The sequence below is a fragment of the Diospyros lotus genome, chromosome 13 (genome assembly GCF_014633365.1).
Source record: "Diospyros lotus cultivar Yz01 chromosome 13, ASM1463336v1, whole genome shotgun sequence".
In the NCBI taxonomy this organism is placed as follows: Eukaryota; Viridiplantae; Streptophyta; class Magnoliopsida; order Ericales; family Ebenaceae; genus Diospyros; species Diospyros lotus.
This window is the reverse complement of record NC_068350.1, coordinates 33,109,428-33,134,266: the sequence shown is the minus strand read 5'-3', so window position 1 is coordinate 33,134,266 and position 24,839 is coordinate 33,109,428. Positions and strand designations below refer to the sequence as shown.

The 24,839-nt window shown below is 33.3% G+C and overlaps 2 protein-coding genes and 1 long non-coding RNA gene across 5 annotated transcripts; 2 read left to right on the top strand and 1 right to left on the bottom strand.

The window, feature by feature from the left end:
- Nucleotides 1-2,198: 2,198 nt before the first annotated feature.
- Nucleotides 2,199-5,265, bottom strand: LOC127787872 (uncharacterized). The gene is made up of 3 exons (XR_008020264.1): nt 4,912-5,265; nt 3,170-3,260; nt 2,199-2,254 (listed from the first exon to the last, which is right to left on the bottom strand). It is a non-coding gene; the product is annotated as an uncharacterized LOC127787872 (long non-coding RNA).
- Nucleotides 5,266-5,369: 104 nt separating this feature from the next.
- Nucleotides 5,370-24,202, top strand: LOC127788704 (protein DETOXIFICATION 24-like). Of its 3 annotated transcripts, none has more exons than XR_008020444.1 (9): nt 5,370-5,730; nt 5,847-6,388; nt 6,494-6,580; nt 6,662-6,718; nt 6,837-7,075; nt 7,247-7,365; nt 7,485-7,571; nt 7,652-7,866; nt 16,112-16,217. XR_008020444.1 is itself a non-coding variant. In XM_052317292.1 (9 exons), the coding sequence occupies exons 1-8, from the start codon at nt 5,485-5,487 to the stop codon at nt 7,730-7,732; spliced, it is 1,458 nt and encodes a 485-aa protein (XP_052173252.1). In that variant the 5' UTR covers nt 5,370-5,484; the 3' UTR covers nt 7,733-7,748; nt 23,953-24,202. The 3 variants fall into 3 exon arrangements, 2 of the variants coding, with proteins under 2 accessions (XP_052173252.1, XP_052173251.1); XM_052317292.1 differs by lacking the exon at nt 16,112-16,217 and adding an exon at nt 23,953-24,202 and having other exon boundaries at nt 7,652-7,748; XM_052317291.1 differs by lacking the exon at nt 16,112-16,217 and having other exon boundaries at nt 7,652-7,944.
- Nucleotides 19,948-24,202, top strand: LOC127788703 (protein DETOXIFICATION 24-like). Its single transcript, XM_052317289.1, has 9 exons — nt 19,948-20,130; nt 21,660-21,909; nt 22,028-22,569; nt 22,675-22,761; nt 22,843-22,899; nt 23,019-23,257; nt 23,446-23,564; nt 23,692-23,778; nt 23,859-24,202. The coding sequence occupies exons 2-9, from the start codon at nt 21,664-21,666 to the stop codon at nt 23,937-23,939; spliced, it is 1,458 nt and encodes a 485-aa protein (XP_052173249.1). The 5' UTR covers nt 19,948-20,130; nt 21,660-21,663; the 3' UTR covers nt 23,940-24,202.
- Nucleotides 24,203-24,839: the final 637 nt, after the last annotated feature.

Below are 24,839 nucleotides of genomic sequence, written 5' to 3'. Positions count from 1 at the left end.
AAGTTAAGAATACAAATCATCAACATATCTAAAGACTCATTTATATAAAAAAGTTAAGTTATGAATGAAGATATGACTACTTAAATAATAAGAAAGATTATATTATTAAACCCAACACTCATAATAAATGTCATCAAAATTTAGCATTAAGCCATTAATACCAATAATAAAACCCCTAGTAACCTGCAAATCCAGCTCACAACACAATATTTCAACTTGATTAGTCATTATACTTATAAAAATATATCCATATAAATCAAGCATGCGATCAAAGACATATCCAAATATCTCAAACATAATAAGCGATATTCCAGTGGTTCAAACATAATGGCATCCAACCCATGGTTTCAGTAGTCAAAACTAGCTATTGGACTCCTCAAATTTTAAAGGAGGTCCTTTGAATCAGTGTACCTCGGGGAGATCTTTCCAGGGTTGACGTGATGACACGCTGCAACCACTACAAGAAATTGAGAAATTTGCCCACACATGGTAAAAATTATCTTGGGTGTTAATTATAATTTTTTATTATATGTAATGCAAATGTCAATATGTGTGCATATAGAGGGGTTAAAAAATAATTTTTACCCATATATATTTATGTGTGGATAAAACTTAATATATTACCCACACATATATGTGTAGGTAAATATTTTTGTATGTGTATATTTTTATATTAGGAAGTTGTAATAGTAATGTGGTTGATGACGTGGCTTTAATTGGATGATGATGTGACATGACATGTGTATTTATTTTTGTGTAGGTAAAGTTGAGATTATGTGTGGATAATAATATAAAAAAAATTAAATATATGTGGGTAAAAAAATATAATGTGGGTAACAAACATATTATGTGGGTAATAATATAAAAAATAATTTTCGTATGAGATGATAATTTCCATACGTGTGGGTAAAAAACATATTATGTGTGGGCAAAGCTAAAATTATATATTTAAAATTTCAATTATTACAACATCTATTACAATATAGTTCAAACATATATACACACCTAAAATGTCATAAAGTCACAAAATAGACATAAAGTCATAAAGTCACTTAAAAAGTTCAAATATATATGAAAAAAATATAAAACAAATTATTAAATCTTATCGCCAAACTCCTGTTCAGTAGAATGAAGGGAAGCGCTGGAGCTGGATGGGTCGAGCCGAGATGGGCTGGGGTGGGATCGTTCTGAATTATGATCCGATGGTACATGTGGAGTAGACGGAGGAGACATAATATTTTTCTCAATCAACACTTGTCGCAGTATGTTTGTGTCTTCCTGGAGCTCTTGAAAAAAAGACTTGTACTAGTTCAAATCTTCAACCAATTGATTGTAGGTTGGACGACTGAACTTCTCACTAATGCATGTTGCCTTGAAAGTACTAGGAGATCGCCCCCAACTAAACAACTAAACAAGTGAACAAATTGTCGTCTAAGAACCTTCTCTAAGATATCCTTATTAGTCACTTTATCTGCAGAGCTGGCCCAACAGAGTTGGGGGCCTTAGGCGAAAAGGTTTGTTGAGGCCTTTCAGTATTAATTATTTTATAAAAAAATAAATAAGACATTTTTTTACATAAATATTTCATCATTTTATTAAATAAAAAAAATTTAAAATTCAATCAACTACAAAATATAATAATCTCTTAACGATAATAAATTTTTAACTAAAATATAATGCCTCAGATATAACAAAAAAAAGCCAAACAACTTACAACAATAAACAAAAAAAAAATAAAACTAATTTTTCTTAAAAGTCTAAGAAGATTAATGCGACCAAAAAACTATACATTCATGATTCTCTTATAGAGGGAAACAAAACATAACATTAAACTGATAATATTAAAGAATAAAATTCACCAATAGCAACTTTTCATTCTACAAATATGTGTTGGACTATGTTCACCTTTATATAAAATCAAATTTTCTTCTCTTTTGAGAGGCAAAATTATTGATTAAATCTCTATAATCAAGTTTATCTAATAAATCATGGGTTTTATGGGGAACACCATAATAATGGTTAAAAAATGGAAAATGGTGAAGGAAGTTAAAAAAATTTAAAATGTTTTATATTTAATTTTTAGTAAAATATTAATTATTAAAAAAATAAAAAATATATATAAATATTACAAATTTTTAAAATATGGGCCTTCCAATTTGGGAGGCCTAATGCCATGGCATAAATTGCTTAGGGGTAGGGCCGGCCCTGTTTATCTGGAGAATTATATATTTCGCTTCAGCTGCATCGTTTGTTCCTGTAAAAAAAATATAACATATTCTTAATCAACTGTTTCGCTGAATTATCCAACTACAAGAATGTATCAGCATTAATGATTGATGATCTAAATGTGGTGCATATCAAGATAATTCCGAGCAAAGTGCCTAAAAATATTTGAATTTAATAACATAATTGAGATATATACAACTGGATGGAATGGAATATTAAATCAACCAGTGGCAAATCATGGCTACAGAAAATGCATGTGTGGACCTAAAAGGAAACCAAGTTCTATTGGAAAAGACTTTCCCAAAGAATACATGCAAAATGTTTTGATCAATTCTACTTAGCAATAAAAGACAGAACTTCTGCACCACATTCAGAAAATTAACTGTTGCTCTTACAGTCACAGATTCAAATCATATGCCAAGTGGAAAAATATACTTCTGTCATATCCCTCATGTCATTTTAAATACTTTTTGATAATCGTAATGCCAACATATTGTTCTGTTGCTTCATAGCTTACAAGATGAAGTGATTTTTGCAAATAAATAATTGATACAAGTAATATTAGAGCATAATTTTTTATACCCAGTCCTGCCCTCAAATAACTCACTTAAAAATATGATATAAAATTGTTTCCAGCTTTTCTTAAACTAAAGCAAATTTTGGACTACTTATTCTTAATCTATTCTATTTTTTATTTACTGCAATGATCTTACTTCAAGCAGAAGCCTTTACATGGATTAAATTTCTAGTTTCAGTGAATACTAAGATTGAAAACAAATATCAGTCAGTAACAAGTGATGGCCACAACAAATTACTGTGCCGGAAAATGTTAACTTTGAAAGTGAATAAAATAGGTATGGGAAGTCAAAAAAAAGTGTGTGGGTGTGTGGGTAGGAGGTTAATAGATACACTTTATAAGAAAAATATAAAAATGGAGCACTACCTTCAATCATTTTTGATCAAGGAAATGGTATCCCATACACTCTTTGTAAACTTTCACGATCTTTATTTCCCTTCCAATATGCTGATGGAGCCTGAAGATTAGATACATAAATAACAAAGATAAAATGCTTGCATACTCAAAGAAAATTAACCAAATTCTGTACCTTTAAGCAAGCCAATGCTTTTACAAAAGATGTATTTGGTATATGGGGCCCACAGCACAAATCTACCAATGGACCACATCTATATACTGTGATCATTTGATGCAAGAAAAGGAATAATAAATGCTAATTACCATTTAATGAACCTAATCTTTACTTAAGCAAGAAAACATATAATAAATTTCAACCACAATGTAAATATTGTTCTCCCTAATAAATTTGTTTCTTGAATTGCCTGGTTAATCGAGGAAAAAATTGAAACATAAGCTTTTATTAGTAGAATCCAATTAAAATGACGAGAACAGAGAAAAGAAATACGTTGTTGTAGACACATATGTTGCGTTTCATTTCATTTAAATTAGCTAATGAAGGGTGTGTTTTTGTTTCTTCAATTACCTTTTTCATCCTATCACTTTGCCCATCAAGGTTAATTGTACTCAACTACTTTTTCTAGAAAATACATAGAAATGAAGTCCATACATCAAATCTATAAGCCTATTTAGTTAAACAATTTGTGTTTTCATTTTCTCTGTTTTTATTGTTTTTGAATCAAAAATCATATGATTTTTGTTTTCTGTATAAATAATAATTTTTAATTTTCCTTTTTTGTTAAAAGTATAATAATGAATTTTCAGATTCATGAAAATATCTTTGTTATTTCCTAAAACTGTTAAGTGTTTTGAGATTAATTTCAGAAAAAAAAAAAATTGTTACCATAACAAAACAATGCCTAGGTTTTATACTCAAGTTCTTTCACAACGTTGTTGCATTTCCCACAACTTCTTTTGCTGCCCTCCTCAGGAAATCAAAGCATCAGATCGGCAAATGCATCTGAATTGTCCTAAAGGCAAAAATGTAAACTAAAGTGAGCAGGACTACACTCTTTTCTTTGATATGTTTATTTGATAACTTGAGAGCTAAACAGTAATCTATTTGGTGTGAAGAATCTGCAATGCAGTCAACTAAGCAAATTTTCTACTGGAGGCTCCATCAGTTCCAGACAGATCAGTCAACTGTTACATTATAACTAGGTAATAATAGGCTTTCAAATTCACCATTCTCATAGTGACAAGATGACAGCATTGCACGTTTTAGAAATTGTATGTCATATGAACTTAAAAGAGGCTCTTTCATCAAAAATCGAAGTGAATCAACTCATGAGATAAATGCAACTCTTATTCATCCACAAGCCAACTCAATCAAGTTGCCAAGACATAGAGAAATGTTGGTTCACCTTATAAATTTTTGGCAATATCATTTCAAGAAAACTTTTCAACTTAGACTTGTTTTGGATTATGATTTTCCTGCACTTCGGGTATGTGAAGGCCATCATATTGAAAACTGAGAATAACGTGAAATAGTTTTGAGTAAATCAACTCCATGGTTTTCCAGGTTTCCACCACCAAAGCCAGGTCAAGATTTTGTTGTTGATGAAAATGCAAATTAACAGCATATAACTCCTAAGAATATATAGAACAGACATGTTATAATTAAGAAATTAAATCTCCACATAAGAACAGTGTATGTTATTTTCAACAATAACAACAAATTGTGAATATATAAGAAAAATACAAAAAATAACCTTTGAGATATGAACACCAAGACTCCAATGTAATCCTGAACATTGCAAGCATATAAATATCTCCAGGTTCATACTAGCCCATCGTGGAGCCCTGAAACATACACACCATAAATAAGGAGAGTGCTAAACATGAAAATCACAACTCAGATAGTCAAACTAACAAAATAGAATACAAAAATCTTAACTTGGGGCTAACAGAACAAACCCACCCCCTTGTTTACGTTTACATGACATGCATATTTGGCTGCATTAATATTTGTAGTTCTTTGTTGAAAATTCTGGAAAACAATGACCCTTAATTAGTTTGCAGATGGTGAAGGCAGGTCCAAATTCAACCCCCATTCTCAGGGAACGGTAGGTTTGATTGTTCCATTGGGGGGTGGCTCAACCAGCCTTCATTATACCTCTATTTATAAAGCCAATTAAATTGGCACTCTGCCTATTTTGTATGTGAGGTCGCCAAGTGTCCACTTGTGCAAGTTCACAGCCCCACAATTGTACGGGGCAGATCATGCTATTTTAAACTACATTCTACCTTAAAGATCATTAATTTTTACACTGTTTTGCAGAAATATGGACAACAAGATGGATGAGAGGCTACTCAGGTCAGAAGAACGTAGTGGTGGTAATTTGGGAAGGAGAGTTTGGTTAGAATCCAGAAAGATATGGAGAGTGGCATTCCCCGGTATAATATCCAGAGTGTCTGCATTTGGGATTCTAGTGGTTACACAAGCTTTCATTGGCCACATAGATGAAGTAGATCTCGCGGCATATGCACTTTGTCAAACCATTATGTTGCGATTTGTCAACGGGATACTGGTAATAACTAAGCTCTTCTTCTCTATATCTTGTTTGTCACTGGCTTTGAATTAATTTCAGTGTTTTTATATATGGCATCATGTTGTTCATCCAACTTCACTTATTTGGTGTTGCAGCTAGGAATGTCCAGCGCCACTGAAACTCTTTGTGGGCAAGCCTTCGGGGCCAGGCAGTACAACATGATGGGGATATACCTACAGCGCTCGTGGATCGTCGATTTCGTCACTGCAACTGTGCTACTCCCCATCTTCATCTTCGCAACACCCATCTTTCGGCTTCTAGGCGAAGACGAAGCCATATCTAAAGTAGCCGGCACCATATCCCTCTGGTTCATTCCCTTTGTGTACAGCTTCATCTTCAGTTTGACTATTCAGATGTACCTACAAAGCCAGTTGAAGAACGCGGTCATCGCATGGCTCAGTGCGTCCACATTCCTGCTCCATCTGGCCTTGTCGTGGATCTTTGTGTCCAAGCTGAGCTTGGGAGTTTTCGGTGCAATGGGTGCGTTGAGTATATCGTCTTGGCTAGTGGTTTTTGGGGAGTTCTTTTACATTTTCGGAGGGTGGTGCCCTGATACATGGAAGGGATTCACCATGGCTGCGTTCACTGATCTGTGGCCTGTGGTGAAGTTATCGGTATCCTCTGGCATAATGCTTTGGTAATGTCCTCCGTTTGCTCTATATGTTACACCCATTGAAATTAACATACAGTCAAGACTCTTAGAGAACTCCTTTGATCCTAATTCTCTTAATTTTACTTATAGCTTGGAGTTATGGTACAATTCTATTTTACTTCTAGTTGCCGGCTACATGAAAAATGCAGAGGTTGCCATTTCTGCCTTCTCAATTTGGTAAATATAATTCACTGTACTGGTTCTTTATGCTCTTTGCTTCCAAAAACTCGCTTCTTCCTAATTCCATGGCTTTTGCAGTCTAAATATCAGCGCTTGGCAGTTTATGCTGTTCCTCGGTTTCCTTGGTGCTGCAAGGTATGACCTAACTAGGAGGGTCGATCCATTGCTCTAATCTAAACAAGCTGTTATTACCCATTTAAATCCATCTTAATTTGGAATTATTTATTTATTTATTTTGTTTGGTATGGTGTAGTGTGCGGATTTCAAACGAACTGGGAAGAGGAGATGCTAAAGCTGCAAAGTTTTCAATTAAAGTCATAATGGGCACTTCAGTTCTACTTGGAGTTTTGTGCTTCATCCTCTGTTTAGTTTTTGGCAATAAACTTGGATACTTGTTTACAAGCAGTGAGGAAGTGGCAGAAACTGTTGGAGACCTCTCTGTTCTGCTTGCTTTCACAATGCTGTTCAATGGCATTCAGCCTGTACTCACCGGCAAGTTCCCCTCCCCCCCCAAAAAAAAAATTCAGATCAAAACATTTCCAGTTTCTTGTTTCTGCGGTTAATAATAACAATCAAAATTTATTCACTCTGATGAATTGATCAAGAACAATAAATGTTTTGTCTATATATATATATATATAACTGTTGAAACCTTGCTAGCAGGGGTGGCTGTTGGCGCGGGTTTACAGGCCAGCGTTGCTGTGATTAACCTTGGCTGCTATTATGTGATTGGGATTCCATTTGGAGTTGTGCTTGCATATGTGGCTGATCTTGAAATTAAGGTACTAACGGATATTCAGAATCTTAGTCTACAGTTCACCATGACATCAAAAAAGTTCTTTTAAGCGAAGGGAATGCGCCTTATTGTTGTTTGTTGTTTGTTTTTGTTGTTGTCGTATAGGGAATATGGATCGGGATGATCTCTGGCATGGCAATCCAAATACTTGTACTCGGTTTCATGATATGGAGAACTAGTTGGGATGAGCAGGTAACTCCAAAGAGAATGAACTTACAGATAGTCTTGGTGTGGTTTCACTTTGATCACGACAAACTGTTTTCCATCTGCAGGTGAAAAATGCATCCGAACGGCTCCAGAGATGGTCTCTGCAACCCTCTGAGGAGTCCAATGAAAGCCTCAATCATTCTTGATCTAAAGAAGAAGAAGGATTAGACATTGCAAGTTTGAGTCATTGTTTTGGTAGCGAAACTGAGATTGAGCCAAAGCAAGCATTAGGAGCCTTCATCAGAACTTTTGATCCTATTAGCAACTCCTCACGCCAAAGGTAATTGATCCTGTTAGCAATCACCTACCTTCATATATCACTAAATAGATAGATCACACAGAGAATATTCCTATCTCATATTCAGGTAATTTTGCATAACAATAAATCTCTAACACCAGCATATAAGACAATTGTGTCGCTTCCAATCCAAGAACCAATTACATAACCAAATGTCAATAACAAATCATTAATCCTCCAAACTATATGATATGTTACATGTGTCACATTTGGTAAATAGTCAACCAACACCTATATACATGTCTACTATCTGCATCGAATGCAATATGGTATGTGACTCACCATCCATTATTATTAGTATTCCATACTAATTAATGGTAGTAGTTCATATACCAATTCGTAATCGATTAATCATATTTCGCTATTTCTGAGAAATCTAAGAATCAAGAATTACTTTAAAAAATCATGTGCTGTAGATCTTTATCACATATTCTTAATAATTTAAGAATAAAATCACCAGAACATCTAGGGACTCATTCATATATAATTGAAAAGGTATAAATGAAAATATGACCCTTTATTGATATACAAAATTTTATTATTAGACCCAACATATACACTAAATATCATCTAGATCTAACATATGGCACTAACACCAACATCTTATTCATCCCACTATCTCAAATCTCTTGATTAATATATATCATATATATAGCGTCGGCCTTGAGGGTAGGCGACTAGGGACCCTAAACATAGAAGGCCCCCAAAAATTAAATTCGAGTTTTGAATATATAATAAATATGTGCTAAAATACATAATTTATATCAGTTCTATTTAAACTTAGTTGGTAGAGTGGTGGGTTGTAAATCAAAAGTTTATTAGTTGATTAGTTTAAGTCACTCCATTAGCACCTTTAAATTTTTTTATATTTTAATGTTTCTTAAATAATAAATACCAATACCACAAATGTTGTAAAAAAAAACAATTAATGCTTTAGTTAATTTTTTTACATTTTAATGTTTGCTAAATAATAAATACCAGTTCTACAAAGTTTATAAGAAAAATTAATGCTTTAGTGAATTTTTTTTACATGTTAATATTTGTTATATAATAAATATTATTTCTCTATAAATTAATAGTTTAGTTATTAGACTTTTAAAAATTTTTAGTTAAATTTTTTATACTTAAAACTCAATCGTGTAAACTGTTAATATTAGATTCAGTCTAAAATTTTAAAAATCTAATATGTCAATAAAATTTTGATTTATAGAATTATTTAGAGCCCCAAATCTCAGGTTGGCCCTGCATATATATATATTATGTTTCTGCACGGGAAGAAGAAGTACGGAAAATTTTGTCGCTAAAAAAAGTAGAACAATAAAAAATATATATAAAATAAATTAAATTCACAATAGAAAATTTCATTGCTAAATATATCAAAAAATAAAAATAATTTATTCTAGCGACAGAATTGAGTCACTAATTTTGTTACTAAAATAAATATATTTTTATTTTTTATTAAAATTAATTATTAAATTAACCTAAATAATCTGAAATAATCTTAATTCTAATATAAATTAAAACAAAAATTATTATAGAAATTATAAAATTTATATTTATAAAATAAAAATTAATATTCAAACAGAATATTAATAAAAATTAAAATATCATCTTGATTGTTATATTAAAATAGGTACGAAACATAACTGTCTAAATAACATAATATTAATATCATACTAATAGTTACACCAATATAACTACGAAACATAATCATTTGAATCGTCATCAGCATTAGGCGAGTTAGGTTGGTGAATTGACTGTGGATGAGAAGAAGAAGAGGAAAACATGCCATGAGTAGATGTAGTAAATTGTTCAATCAAAGCTCGCATCTCAGACATCTGTCGTTGAAAGTCGTTCAACTCCTAAGCCTACGAGTTTATCTTCTCCATCATTTCTTGTATGATGGCACTTTCATGAAGGCCAAATGAGACAGTGGATGAATTGCTGACGTTGGAAAACTTCGATTGGGATAAGAATCCCGTGCCGTAAATTCTCTTCTTCTTGTTTTTTCCATCGGCAGCCTGGAGGAATATCTGATCGCAATTTGGCTCAACTGGCTTATCACACCCCTCATTCGATTGAGTCGCTTGCTCTAGCAACTGTCCGTACGTTTCTTACAACAGTTTAACGAAAAAAAAAAAGTTAATTACAAATATTAAAATTTACGTTAATTATAAAATTAATATTAGTCATAATTAAAAAAAACTTACATCGATACTCGCAGAACGTCTATCGACGTACGTCCTTTCTCATTCTTCAGTTTTTTTTTGAATGAATTCGTTCAAAAATTTCAATCAGCGTGAGCTCTCTCCCAAACTCCCTTTTCTAAAAAAAAAAATGATATATAATTAATAATTTTAATAATAAAATATTATAAATATTAACAAATTAAATAAATTAAATTTTTTACCATTCGTCTCTTATGCTCCGCTAAAAATATGGAGCCCTCAGTGTGGCGAGAAGGACCGGCGCCAGGGCTACCCGTTTCATTTAAGCGGTTCAACGACGCTTGTGCAGACTGTTTCTTGAAAGCTTCATCTCGTTCCAATTTCTACATCCAACGATCCCATACATCATCTGGCACAAACGTCGATTTTTTATTAGCATGCCACCTACGAATGTTGTCGATGTATCGCTTAGCTCACTTTTGTGCCCTTTTTTCTCACCAATGCATTAATCGTAGGATCCCACAGAAAATTTTTCTACAAGCAAAAATAAGATTAAATAGCTGAAACATTTCTACATTGATAATTAATAAGAAAAATTATATTATTAATTTAAATTTAATATCACAAATTCATTCCAATACAAGCCCTTCGTCTTCGAAGGCACTTTTTTCCAAATGTGCCATTCCTTATGAAGACGTTTCTTGAAGATCGTCGATATAATATGGGAGATGTTAACTGTTCGACAAAAAATACTCCTATATAGAAATAATAAAAATTAGTATAAAAACTAATATATGTCATAATATAAAAAATTAGAGAAAACAAAGTTATCGATCGCTATCTTGCTCTATAACATGCTGTGATTCAGACGTAGAAGGATTGGCAACCGAGTGGGTTGATGGATCTACCAGTGACTTTGCATCATGGGACGGTGCAGAAGCAGCTGCAGGGGCAGCAACTAGAGATGTTGGTGGGGGAAGGTCAGTGAAACGTCCCCCAAAATATGCAGTGCTGCAGTAGATGAGGTGGAAGTAGTAGTTGACCCAGAAAAGCTATGTTTAGAACCACTGTGTCATGCACGGTAACGTCTTCTGGCACCAATCATACCTATAATTAAATAAATCAATTAGTAAAATTAATATCAATAATAATTAAACATAGGTATTTAAATCATAGAATATATTTCTATATGCAACCGAAAAATAATGTGAAATGCTACCAAAATTTCATACCATGCATGAGTAAATTAATGCATATTCGCCTAACATACAACACGACATCAAATTTTCAAACTGTCCGACTGGACAATTCAATGACCTCCTCGCTCTATTGAGGGAGTCATCGAACGAGAATCTAAGACTAACTTCTAACAAATCTAACTAAATTGTTGGGAATTATTTAATTAATTATGTTATTCATTGTCTTATATGTTTATATTATTTATGAAATCACAATATGTGTACATATCAAAATAGACAAATGCACCACAGATAGTGCCCACTTTAGATAATCCTTTTTTGTCTCCTCACCAGGAAGAAAAAAAGCAATATAACTATATATTTAGAACTTAGAAATAATCACTTTTTTCTTATATACCAATCTGGAAATCAGTGACTGTTTTACTGGAGCAATTTTATAATTTCTTAAAGAATATTTTGGAAATTTTCATTTTAGGCTTTGTTTGTTTGGTGGACTTGTTTTCCTATGTTTAGCTTCAGGAAAATAGCAAAGTTAAAGGAAATAATGGAAAGGGAATTGCTACAATACAAAGGAAATTCAGAAAATGACTTCTCGAGGAAAGCTTCATCATCTACACTTTTCAAGACTTCCAATGACTTCTCTATTTTCCCTAAAAAAAAAAAAAATTCTGAAAACAAACGGAGTCTTGTTATAACAAGAGCTTACTATAATTTCTTTTAAAATACTGTTGGGATTTGTGACTCAAAATGTATTAGGTTAAGTAATTTGGGTTTGGGCCACGGGTTTATGCAGCCCAATAAGCCCAGCCCGTGCCTTGTTCATTTTTTGGTTAATTCCAGTCTCGGCCTTTGCCGTAAATATATAAGCTCTCTTTGGGCAATAGAACCGTCACTTCTTGCAAACCCAATTTGTTCACACTGTTACGCACAAACAGATCTGAGAATCGAGAGATAACAGATCCAAGAAGCAGTATCGAAAAAAGAACTTGAAGATCACAAAGGTAGGTAACGCAAGGAAAAATCCATTCTTACTCCTTGTGTGTGTATCATAGTTTACTGGTTTGCTTGGGAGAGAGAATGGTAAGTGTAAGCACCCCCGCCCGGATATCCCAACCACCCGAACTACCCGAACGAGAGCACCTACGGAAGGGAAAAAGAATGTGACACAAGACAGAAATCACCCTGGCATGCATACACAAAAATTAAAATAGCAGAAGCTAAACTATACACATGTATGTATTACGGGTGCTCCGCTAGCACAGTGGTCCCATGATAAACAAATACATATAGACACATGTGCTAACAAACATAAGACACGAGAAATGATCTCGCACAGTAAAAAATAATAGAGGAAATCCCTTTCAAACATTAGAGTTGACAGGGACTGACGGAACTGCTTGTACACCATACCGACTCTGCCGTTAAATGCTGACTCCCTTGCCCTTGACCCACGCTACCACTACCTGAAATGATGGAAAGCAAAGTGAGTCAAGAGACTCAGCAAACATAAAGAAAGAAAGGTTATAGGTTGATCATATCCAATAAACTCTCCCCAGAGCATCAACCCCCAAGCACACACAAGCCATAAGACGCCTAACACAATATAAAAGCGTAAATAAAAGCACATATCAGTCATTGGGGCCCACACAAGACACACGGCACCCAAGTCCCATGTTAACCTGCCGCTACCCTGAAAGGCAACATATATCTCCAGCAAATCTATGTGTGTCGTCCCGAGTTGGTGCTCCCGTCACCTGAATGCTCGCGTCGATACTCTCGACACCAGAGCTGTAGAATAACCGAGTCATAGGCTCCCTCGGAACGATCCTCCCCTCCGACATCTGTAAACTGTCGGTAACCATGCAATGCACAAAAAAATGCAATGGCGTAATGAGCATTAACGTGATACACCAGCGCTCATACATCCAGGCATCAGGCCATGCTCTACCCACATAGTAAACCACACACAATGCATATGCTCGTGCCAGATGTAATCTAACCACGCTAGAATGTCTGTGTCCAAGCATACTCAATAAATGAATACCCCAACATGCAACCCGTACCCATGTGCATATCAAACCATGAACGGTAATACAATATATCAAATCATGCAGTGAACCACATAAACCACATAATGGTAGGGCTAGTCAGCAGTGTCTAGCATCGGTTAACGATCAGTGATTAGGAGTGTCCGCTCGATGGTCCATGTCAGGGTCGTGCGATAGTCTACTCCCACGACGTCACCAGATAGCCGATTCTTGCCCCATTGCTCGATAACCCTAGCCGACACACACCCGGGAAATCCATAAGTAAACCCGCACATCTAGGAACCTAGTCTCCAATTTGGGTTCAACATCATTTCGAAAGGAATGGGGGCGGTACTAACCCTTGTAGGCACACAACAAATAAAACTCCAACGAATCTTATATTTACTTTAAATTAAATCATGCTAGTAAAATTCTCAATTCGTATAATTAATACGTGAAATCAAATGAATTAAGGGTAGACGTGAGGTTCACAAAATGGAAAGAGTTCACAAAGGTATTTAACCCCAGAAGTCTCCTAATTAAATTAATTAAGCAAAATTCGCACAATAACCGTTTATAATGAGCATAATTAATTTATGGAACCAAATCGAGTTAAGGGAGGATATAAAATTCATAAATCGAATGAGAGTCATAAAGGGAGTAAAGAGCTTGCCTCTTTTTAGCTGTTTACAACGTTTTCAAGCTTGAATGCCACCAAATTAATACACTCTGCAAATTAACATAAATTCTCAAAATTTATAAAATCGAGCCCAAAATGAAATTCCAACCGTAAGAAATGTTCATTACAAATTTCTTTACTTTCCTACCTAATTAAATGGTGATTAAACCGCGTTTAATCTCCAGTTTTTCTTCAAATTTTCCCTTTCTACGCGCTGCTTCCTTTTTCTCAATTTTCTTGTTGTTTCTGCTTAAAAAATAGCCGAAATCAGCCTCAAAATGAAACAGAATAGAGGCTTCTCGTGTAGGAAATGGGTGGCTGAGAGCGCACCACGTGGCGAGGCAAGCTGCTGCTGCATCGCCCCCCATCGCCTACCCAAAACAGCGCCGTTTTGGGCGCCTTATAGCTGATAAAATTTAGCCAATTTCTCTGGTGCGCGCAAGCTTTCTCCGCAAATCGAACCCGCGACCGCCTCTCACCCCTCGTGCATGCCAACCGCCTAATCCATCTACTTCTTCATTATATATACTCACATCATTAAAGTTAAAATGAAACTCGGCCACTTCTGCAAATCACGTTCAGCACCCACAACTTTCATTAATTACACACGCACCCCCCTTAATAATTCCCTTACACTCGAACTTTCATAAATTGACACTTGCACCCCACATGTAATTTTCCCTTATTACACTTACACCACAAATTTCTAAAAATTCACCCAATTCACTTTATTTTAATCTTCCTTTATTTCCTTAAATATTCCCAAATAATTTAATTAATTACCCTTGATTTTCTATTTCCTCAAAACAATATAAATATTTTTTCCTTAAATCTCCAAATACCCAATAATCACTGAAAATAAAAATTAAATCAATATTTCCTTTGAACTCACAAATATTTGATAGTTACCACAAATACCATAGTTATTCATTACCAACCGCTCCCAATTAATTTAATAATTATCAGCTGCTCCCAATTTAATTAATAACCATTAATTATTCTCAAATTACCGGGATATTAGAGTGAGTTTATGAGTGCTGGGATTGCTCGGGTTTTACGGAGCAATGTATTCTGTCATTTGCTTTTGTATAGTTTATGATTTTTTGATCTTGATGTATTGTTCTAGTTTTTCCATAGGAGCTTGAGAGAGGTTCTTGTGTCTCTCGGTGTAATTGATTTTGTAAATCTCGTGTGTATATATTTTTAATAGATTGAGTAGAGGCAGAGCCTCTGCCGTGAGTAGGATCTTTTGATCCGAACACGTATATGCCGTCTTCGACTTTTTGATTTTTATTTGCATTGTGTGTTTGCATTCGTATTTTCGTTTTATTCGGATTTCTTGAATCATTGGTACTGCCAAGATTATTTGATTGTGTGATCTATTTTACGGGAATTTCTCAACAAATATAAGTTCATATAAAAAATAATATTTTTATGCAAAATAATTTTAGATAATTTTCAATAACTATTTCTAAGATTTGACTTACTTATAAAGATTACCCTTCAAATTTTTTAAATAACAATAATCACCCTTTACCTCTATATTTTATCTGTCATCTTTTACAGTATCTCCCTGCTCCTATACATTTATTCTCACTTCCCACCCTCTCTCTCAATACATACACCAACTCAACACCATTAGCAGTAACTGTTTGGGATAGAATGGTTATGTACTTTCCCAGTAGTATTCCTCCTAGCTACATGATTAAAGAAACAAGATCAAGAGCTAGTTCACTGTTCTTCACCCAGACACATAGGAAAATCAAAGACATCTATAAAATAAGTGTATAAATAAAGCTTGCTAGGTTTTTACAAAATAAATAAATAACTTCATAATAGCTATTTATGTACTAACAGGCTACAGACTAGAAAAAAACATAACTCTAGAATAAGCCCAAAACAAAAACATAACTGAAACGTAAAATAAAAAAATTATAAATAATCATAAAAGACAATTTAAAATGGCTAAAACACTCTACCAGTAGCGCCAAAGCTGCTAGTTCAATCCAGCTTGTCAAGCTACCCCAAAAGCATATATTATGGAATGAAAATAGACACCTTATAAAAACTCTATGCCCATAAGACCGAACACTCCTCACTACGACCAAGCAAAAAGGCCACAAGAAAAACATCTTATATGAAATTTAACTACAGTAGCAAGTGGATGGAAGAGATGATCGGAATAATACTTGCAAGTGCAATAGCAAGATGCTCTGAGACAACGGCGACGAACGGAGGCGGAGGCAGAGGTAGCAACGACGAACAGAGGCGGATGTAAAGGTGACGAACAGAGGCAATGGCAGTGGTGACAAACGGAGGCAGAGGCAATGACAGCTGTAACAAACAGAAGCGATGGCAACAGCAACGAACAGAGGCGATGGCAATGGTGATGGATGAGTTGACAACAGGAGTGAATTCACACAGAGAGAGAGAGAGGAGGGGAGATTGGGTGGGTTAGGGTTAAATATTTAGGGATTTGGGGAAAGAAGGAAAAAAAGTGGGGGTTTCATATTTGAATACTATATAGATATTGATGTATATAGAAATATATATCCTAATCATGTTTGATGTATTGTTATTCTTAACTTAAAAAGTTATTAAAAAATAATATTTCTATTATAAGTGTTAAATAATGGGAAAGAAAAAATATATTTATATTATGTTTAAACATAGAAATGTAGAGTTTTAACTACTAAAATATATAAATTATTAATTTAAGTTAAAAGTAGTTTTAAGTTTAAATTTTGTGTTACTAAAAATTATTAATTTTTTAAATAAAATAATAAAATAATATTTTAAATAATTTATTTATTTATATAGTTTTATAATATTAAAATGCTGCATATGTTTTATTATTAATCAAGATCATATTTGATATATACTTTATAGACGTTAATGTATACTATATAAAAAAATATATATATCATGTTTAATATATATATTGTTAATCTTAATTCAAAATCTTATCACAAAACTTAAATTATATTTATAATGTTTAAAAATAGAAGCAATGAGTATAATAACAATAGTAAATTATTATACATTTAATATATATTTTAATTTAAAAATATTTTTCAGATTTAGTTTAAATTTATATATATTTAATTTTTTATTATACATTTTATATAATTTTATATTTAACATTTTTCTATATTATCTTTACATTTTATATTATTTATATACAACTCTTATGATTAATTAAAATGCTATATTATGATCATATATGTGTCACTTTATAAGAATATAAAATGTTAACTTTAATGTATAATTTGATTCATAATTTTATTCAATTTCAAAAAATAATTTCAACTCATTTATATTAAAATAAATTTATATTATATTTTTAAATTTCATGTCACATTAATCATATGAAATTAAGTTAATTCATATATTTATAATTAATCAAACAGACATTATAATGTTTGATTAATCAAACACAATGCAGATAAGTATCAAAAATATATGAAATTAAGTTAAATATGAGACGAAGATGAAGAGAAGGCGATAGACAACTTCCATATCAAAATAATTTTCCCAAAGGCCTGATGGAACTTCAGGCGACAACCACATATACTTTATAAGAACATAAAATGTTTGAGTGAAAAACTATAGTTTTTGGCAATCAACTTCTATAGTTGTTCTATATTTGAAATTATTTCAAGTAATATTAATTCTTACTGCGAAAAAAGAAGTCATCATGCTTCCATATATGGTTCATTAACATCTCATTACTTTGTTATGCTTAATTTCAATAGTAAATTATTATATATTCAACCATTACAACAATACAACAAAAGAAGAAAGTAAGGAGTACATAATATAAATTTCAATTTAAATTTTTTTTCGTATTTAGTTTATATTTATATATATTTTATTTTAGATTTTATATAATTTGATATTTTTTATTTTTTTATATTAATTAAGTACTGAATAGATATATTACACAATGAAGATATATTATTGAATGAATAAATATATTATTAAATAAGATCGTGTTTGATGTATATTATATAAGAAATATACATTCTGATTATATTTGATGTATTATTTTTCTTAATTCAACAAGTTATTATGAAATCGATCTTTCTATTCTAAATGTTAACTCAAGGTAAATTATTATTATAGAAGAAAATAATGGGTGTAGCATCAATAGTAAATTATTATACATTCAAAAAAAATTCATATTTAGTTTACATTTATATATATTTAATTAGAAATTCAAATTAGCGACGAACGGGTAGTCTGTCGCTAAAATAAATTAAAAATATTTTTATAATAATCTAAACATATTTATAAAAATAAAAATAAAAAGAAAAAGGAAATTAAAATTTGGCCATGAAAATATTAGTTTGTCGCTAAAATTAGCGACATACAAGTAATTCTGTCGCTAAGTTTAATGACGGACACGTAATTTCGTCACCAATGCAAAAAATAAAAAAAGTTTCATGTAATTAGCGACATAATACTTTTTTTGTCACAAACTACAATTTTTAAAAAAAATTATTTTAAAAATTTAGCTACAGAAATTTTCTTCCAATTTTAGTGATGAACTAACATTTTCATCGCAAAATATTAAAATTTTTTATAAAAAAATTCTTTTACTTAACGATGGAAATATTTTTCCATCGCAATTTTCAGCAATAGAAAAAATATTTCGTTGCTAAAATTAGTGATGAAATATATTTTTTATCGCTAATTATTAAAAAAATATTTTATTTTTTATTTTTAGAATTTAATGACGGAATACTGTTCTGTCGCTCTTCTTTTCAGGCTTGAGGTTATGACACGCAGCAAAGCTTTTCTACATTGGGCAGTGGACACACAACATGCCCCCAGCCCCTTGTTTACGTGTAACATGACATGCATGTTTGGCTGCATTAATATTATTTGTACCTCTTTGTTGAAAATTCTGGAAAACTGTGACCCTTAATTAGTTTGCAGATGGTGAAGGCAGGTCCAAATTCAACCCCCATTCTCAAGGAACAGTAGGTTTGATTGTTCCATTGGTAGGTGGCTCAACCAACCTTCAATCTACCTCTATTTATAAAGCCAATTAAATTGAACACTCTGCCTATTTTGTATGTGAGGTCGCCAACTGTCCACTTGTGCAAGTACACAGCCCTACAATATGGGGTTGTTTTTTCAATTGCGATTAGTGAGTGAATCAATAATAAACGACACAACGCAATTCAAACCATGGCAGCAACATTACAATATAGAGTTTCAATTCCTTCAATTTCTAATTCATCATTCAAATAGAAAGAGAAATTTATGGGGCACCTTCTGTAAATATCTTTATGTTTCTTTGGACCCAAATAACATACAAAAGCATGTTCAAATATAAAGGGTTCCAGTGGGAAATAGGGATACAGGAGCAATTTTAGGGCACTTGCAGGTAGTTGGTACCTACCCTTCCAAGGTGTGTTGTACCCCTCTTTGAATTACACTTATGACTTTAAAAATTATTATTGATATTTTTTGAACTACACAATATATATAAAATAATAAAAATATCTCTTATTTAAAGTGATAAAATAAAAAATATAAATAAACTATCTCTTATTTAAAGCGATGAGACATATGAAATATTTTTATTATTTTACATATATTATATAAGTCTAAAGTGTAGCCTTGATGTACCAATATTTTATATCTTAGAGTGGTTCCTGCACTTTTGAATAAATGGTTGTTTGTAAGGTTAGGTGTAGCATCTCTGTCAATTTTATGTAGATTTAAGTGAACGATGCAGATTTTGCAATCACGATCAAATGAATAATATCATTAAAAATTGTTAAAATTATTATAATTGAAAAGATGCTTAGAATTATTAATATTCAGCTTAAATATTCTATCAATCAACCCTTCTCAATGGTTAATTACACTTTAACTGGAAGTGTCTCCTTGCATATAAAGAGAATTCAAGTGGAAAGTGTGACGTGTACTAATCTTAAGCAAGTTTTAGCATCACCTGGGACTACATAAATACCGATTGAACAGGAAACCAAAGTGGACTTCTCCCTCCTCTCTCTCTCTCTCACTCACTCACTCACCCACTCGCGAACACACAGACAAGCAGAAGATATCACAGCAGGCTGTGGAACGCCGTGTTTATAACCTAATCAAGCTTCTAGAGTGCACAAATCCTGACCTTTCTTGAAGTTATCTGCGCTAAAGTAACTCTCTTCCTCAACTTACATGTTTGATTATATATTTATTCATTTATTATTCTCACATTTCATTTTCAAAGACAAGCAGAAATATAGCAAATAGATATATAAGTAAAGATATATACTGGGTTGTATCCATCAATGGAGTCTCTAATCTGTAATTTTGTATTTCTTTCATTCTGCAACCTTTTCTATATCACTTGGTTTTGTGAGTTGTAGTTCTATTCAAAGAAGATAGTATGGGAGCTATTATGAATTTTTCCCTAACATACATGTGGTATTAGAGTTTTATATATTCTATTCCAACACTTGAGATTTGTATAAGCGGAGAGGAATTTACTGATTTTTGGAGTAATTCTAATGGAGAAGAATTGGAAGAAAAGGAACTAATGCGATGAAGGGAGTACCTATTTTGATTCAAGATCTCTTTCTGGTATTAAGAGCTAGCTGGAAGGAGTATTGGGAAGGATGGAAACTATCAAAGAAGGGAACTTAAGGCCCCGTTGAGTTTCAGAAAATATTTTTTGTTTTTTAACTCTAATATATATATATATATATATATGGGTTTTGAGAGACAAAAGAGAGCCATTTAGAGGCAGTCACGAAGTGAATTTAGTGGGTTACCTACTATTAGTACTAATGCCTTTGCTTGGATCCCTCTTTGTTTGGTACTAATTCCCTTGCAATCTTCTGTTTTCATAGTGAGTGTGTTGGAATTAATGGGTGAATGAATTTATTGGGCTAAAATGTGTGAATTGGAAAAGTCTCCAAGACTAGGCCCGTTAACAAAGCCCAAATATAGGGAAAAGCCTCATTGTTTGTACGGGTGCTGACGAGGCACGGGTTAGTGGATACGTTCATTCGAGTGTGAGAGGTGCATGGTAAGAGATGTGGACCTTTGCAAGAGGGTGCAATCTGGACTGCTAGATCGCGCCCAAATTTGAAAGGATGCGATCTAACGATCCAGATTAATCCAAATCAAACAACATGAGATTGGACACTGCAACTATGTAAATAGGACCCCCTAATTCCATTTTCTCCATCGAAAATCAATTCAAGTTAATTGATTTCTTTCTTTCCTTCTCCAAAATACTTTCTTACTACCTCAATTATTTTTCAAGTGTGCGAGATTTTAATTTCTTTCCTCCAGTCAAGAAGAGTACGATTAATTTTTAGTTCACCTGACCAGGTTAGTATAGTGCTATACTAATTCTTGGAAGAAGTATTGTATCTTAGGAGACAAACATCCGTCAATCCTATTAGCACCATTGCCAGGGGCAAAATTTGTCTTAAGGAGATTGATTCGGCATATCTCACTTCATTCTGGTTCTATTTTGTATATTCAAATCTCATTTCTTTATAATTCTGCAATTTAGTTTTATTGTTAGTTGGCACATTTTTCTAGTCAAAATCAAATTTTGGACAACATAGTGAACTTTATGCATATGTACATATGCAAGAATGTACGGGGCAGATCATGCTATTTTAAACTACATTCTACCTTAAAGATCATTAATTTTTACACTGTTTTGCAGAAATATGGACAACAAGATGGATGAGAGGCTACTCAGGTCAGAAGAACATAGTGGTGGTAATTTGGGAAGGAGAGTTTGGTTAGAATCCAGAAAGATATGGAGAGTGGCATTCCCCGGTATAATATCCAGAGTGTCTGCATTTGGGATTCTGGTGGTTACACAAGCTTTCATTGGCCACATAGATGAAGTAGATCTCGCGGCATATGCACTTTGTCAAACCATTATGTTGCGATTTATAAACGGGATACTGGTAATAACTAAGCTCTTCTTCTTTATATCTTGTTTGTCACTGGCTTTGAATTAATTTCACAGTGTTTTTATATATGGCATCATGCTGTTCATCCAACTTCACTCATTTGGTGTTGCAGCTGGGAATGTCCAGCGCCACTGAAACTCTTTGTGGGCAAGCCTTCGGGGCCAGGCAGTACCACATGATGGGGATATACCTACAGCGCTCGTGGATCGTCAATTTTGTCACTGCAACTGTGCTGCTCCCCATCTTCATCTTCGCAACACCCATCTTTCGGCTTCTAGGCGAAGACGAAGCCATATCTAAAGTAGCCGGCACCATATCCCTCTGGTTCATTCCCTTTATCTACAACTTCATCTTCAGTTTGACTATTCAGATGTACCTGCAAAGCCAATTGAAGAACGCGGTCGTCGCATGGCTCAGTGCTTCCACATTCCTGCTCCATCTGGCCTTGTCGTGGATCTTTGTGTACAAGCTGAGCCTGGGAGTTTCCGGTGCAATGGGTTCGCTGAGTATATCGTCTTGGCTAGTTGTTTTTGGGGAGTTCTTTTACATTTTCGGAGGGTGGTGCCCTGATACATGGAAGGGATTCACCATGGCTGCGTTCACTGATCTGTGGCCTGTGGTGAAGTTATCGGTATCCTCTGGCATAATGCTTTGGTAATGTCCTCCATTTGCTCTATATGTTACACCCATTGAAATTAACATACAGTCAAGACTCTTAGAGAACTCCTTTGATCCTAATTCTCTTAATTTTACTTATAGCTTGGAGTTATGGTACAATTCTATTTTACTTCTGGTTGCCGGCTACATGAAAAATGCAGAGGTTGCCATTTCTGCCTTCTCAATTTGGTAAATATAATTCACTGTTCTGGTTCTTCATGCTCTTTTCTTCCAAAAACTCGCTTCTTCCTAATTCCATGGCTTTTGCAGTCTAAATATCAGCGCTTGGCAGTTTATGCTTTTCCTCGGTTTCCTTAGTGCTTCAAGGTATGACCTAACTAGGAGGGTCCATCCATTGCTCTAATCTAAACAAGCTGTTATTACCCATTTAAATCCATCTTAATTTGGACTTTTTTTATTTATTTTTTTTGTTTGGTATGGTGTAGTGTGCGAATTTCAAACGAACTGGGAAGAGGAGATGCTAAAGCTGCAAAGTTTTCAATTAAAGTCATAATGGGCACTTCAGTTCTACTTGGAGTTTTGTGCTTCATCCTCTGTTTAGTTTTTGGCAATAAACTTGGATACTTGTTTACAAGCAGTGAGGAAGTGGCAGAAACTGTTGGAGACCTCTCTGTTCTGCTTGCTTTCACAATGCTGTTCAATGGCATTCAGCCTGTACTCACCGGCAAGTTCCCCCCCCCCCCCCCCCCCCCCCCCCCCGGCCGGAAAAAAAAATTTCAGATCAAAACATTTCCAGTTTCTTGTTTCTGCGGTTAATAATAACAATCAAAATTTATTCCCTCTGATGAATTGATCAAGAACAATAAATGTTTTGTCTATATATATATATAACTGCTGAAGCCTTGCTAGCAGGGGTGGCTGTTGGCGCCGGTTTACAGGCTAGCGTTGCTGTGATAAACCTTGGCTGCTATTATGTGATTGGGATTCCATTTGGAGTTGTGCTTGCATATGTGGCTGATCTTGAAATTAAGGTACTAACCAATATTCAGAATCTCAGTCTTCAGTTCACCATAGATTTATTGTTCTTGACATCAAAAAAGTTCTTTTAAGCGAAGGGAATGCGCCTTATTGTTGTTTGTTGTTGCTGTCGTCTTATAGGGAATATGGATTGGGATGATCTCTGGCATGGCGATCCAAATACTTGTACTCGGTTTCATGATATGGAGAACTAGTTGGGATGAGCAGGTAACTCCAAAAAGAATGAACTTACAGATAATCTTGGTGTGGTTTCACTTTGATCATGACAAACTGTTTTCCATCTGCAGGTGAAAAATGCATCCGAACGGCTCCAGAGATGGTCTCTTCAACCCTCTGAGGAGTCCAATGAAAGCCTCAATCATTCTTGATCTAAAGAAGAAGAAGGATTAGACATTGCAAGTTTGAGTCATTTTTTGGGTAGCGAAACTGAGCTTGAGCCAAAGCAAGCATTAGGAGCCTTCATTTGAACTTTTGATTGTGATGCAATCAGGCTAACAAATTTCAATATTCTAGAATAAATAATTTTTTAAACTGACTGAATTTTTAAGTGTTGTGACGATGTATTTGGTTGTCAAGACTAGGTCTTTACTCGAGAAGGTATCTTAGGCCCTCTTTTTATACGATGTTTTCATTTCTTTATCTCTTATGCTTCATTCTTAACTTTTGAGTTTAATTTTTACGAATTTCATACATTGATTTAGACCTTTATATACACATATGATGGAATAAAAAAACATTACCATCTTTAATATTCAAACTACCCACATATATTTAATATTTAATAATTTCTTTATATATTAATTGATATATTTAAAATAAGTTTTAATAAATTCAAAGTGATAGAACAAAATAAATATTAACAAGAAATATAATTAAAAATAATACTATGAACTTTTAGTTAACAAAATATTTTCAGCATTTCTTAAAATCCAACTTGAAAAACTATATGAAAAAGCTAAATTTACAGTGTCATTAAATTTTAATGGGAGGTTGGTGTCATTTTCAAAAATACAAAGGTGATCGATGTAATTTAGACAAACTCTCGAGAAATTTATCCTATAACATTAATATAAATTTTTAAATTTTTTTGGTTCAATTATCTTATTCGAACTATAAATAGTAGTGAACAAAAAGATTAACCAAAAAATTAATTTTATTACTGAAAAAATCATAAATGTGAAGTATATTAATTAAATTTTAAAAAGAGATTTCTAAGATACTTTTAGGAGTGTGCATCGAAAATAGGAGGTGAGTCGGGTGATTTAAAA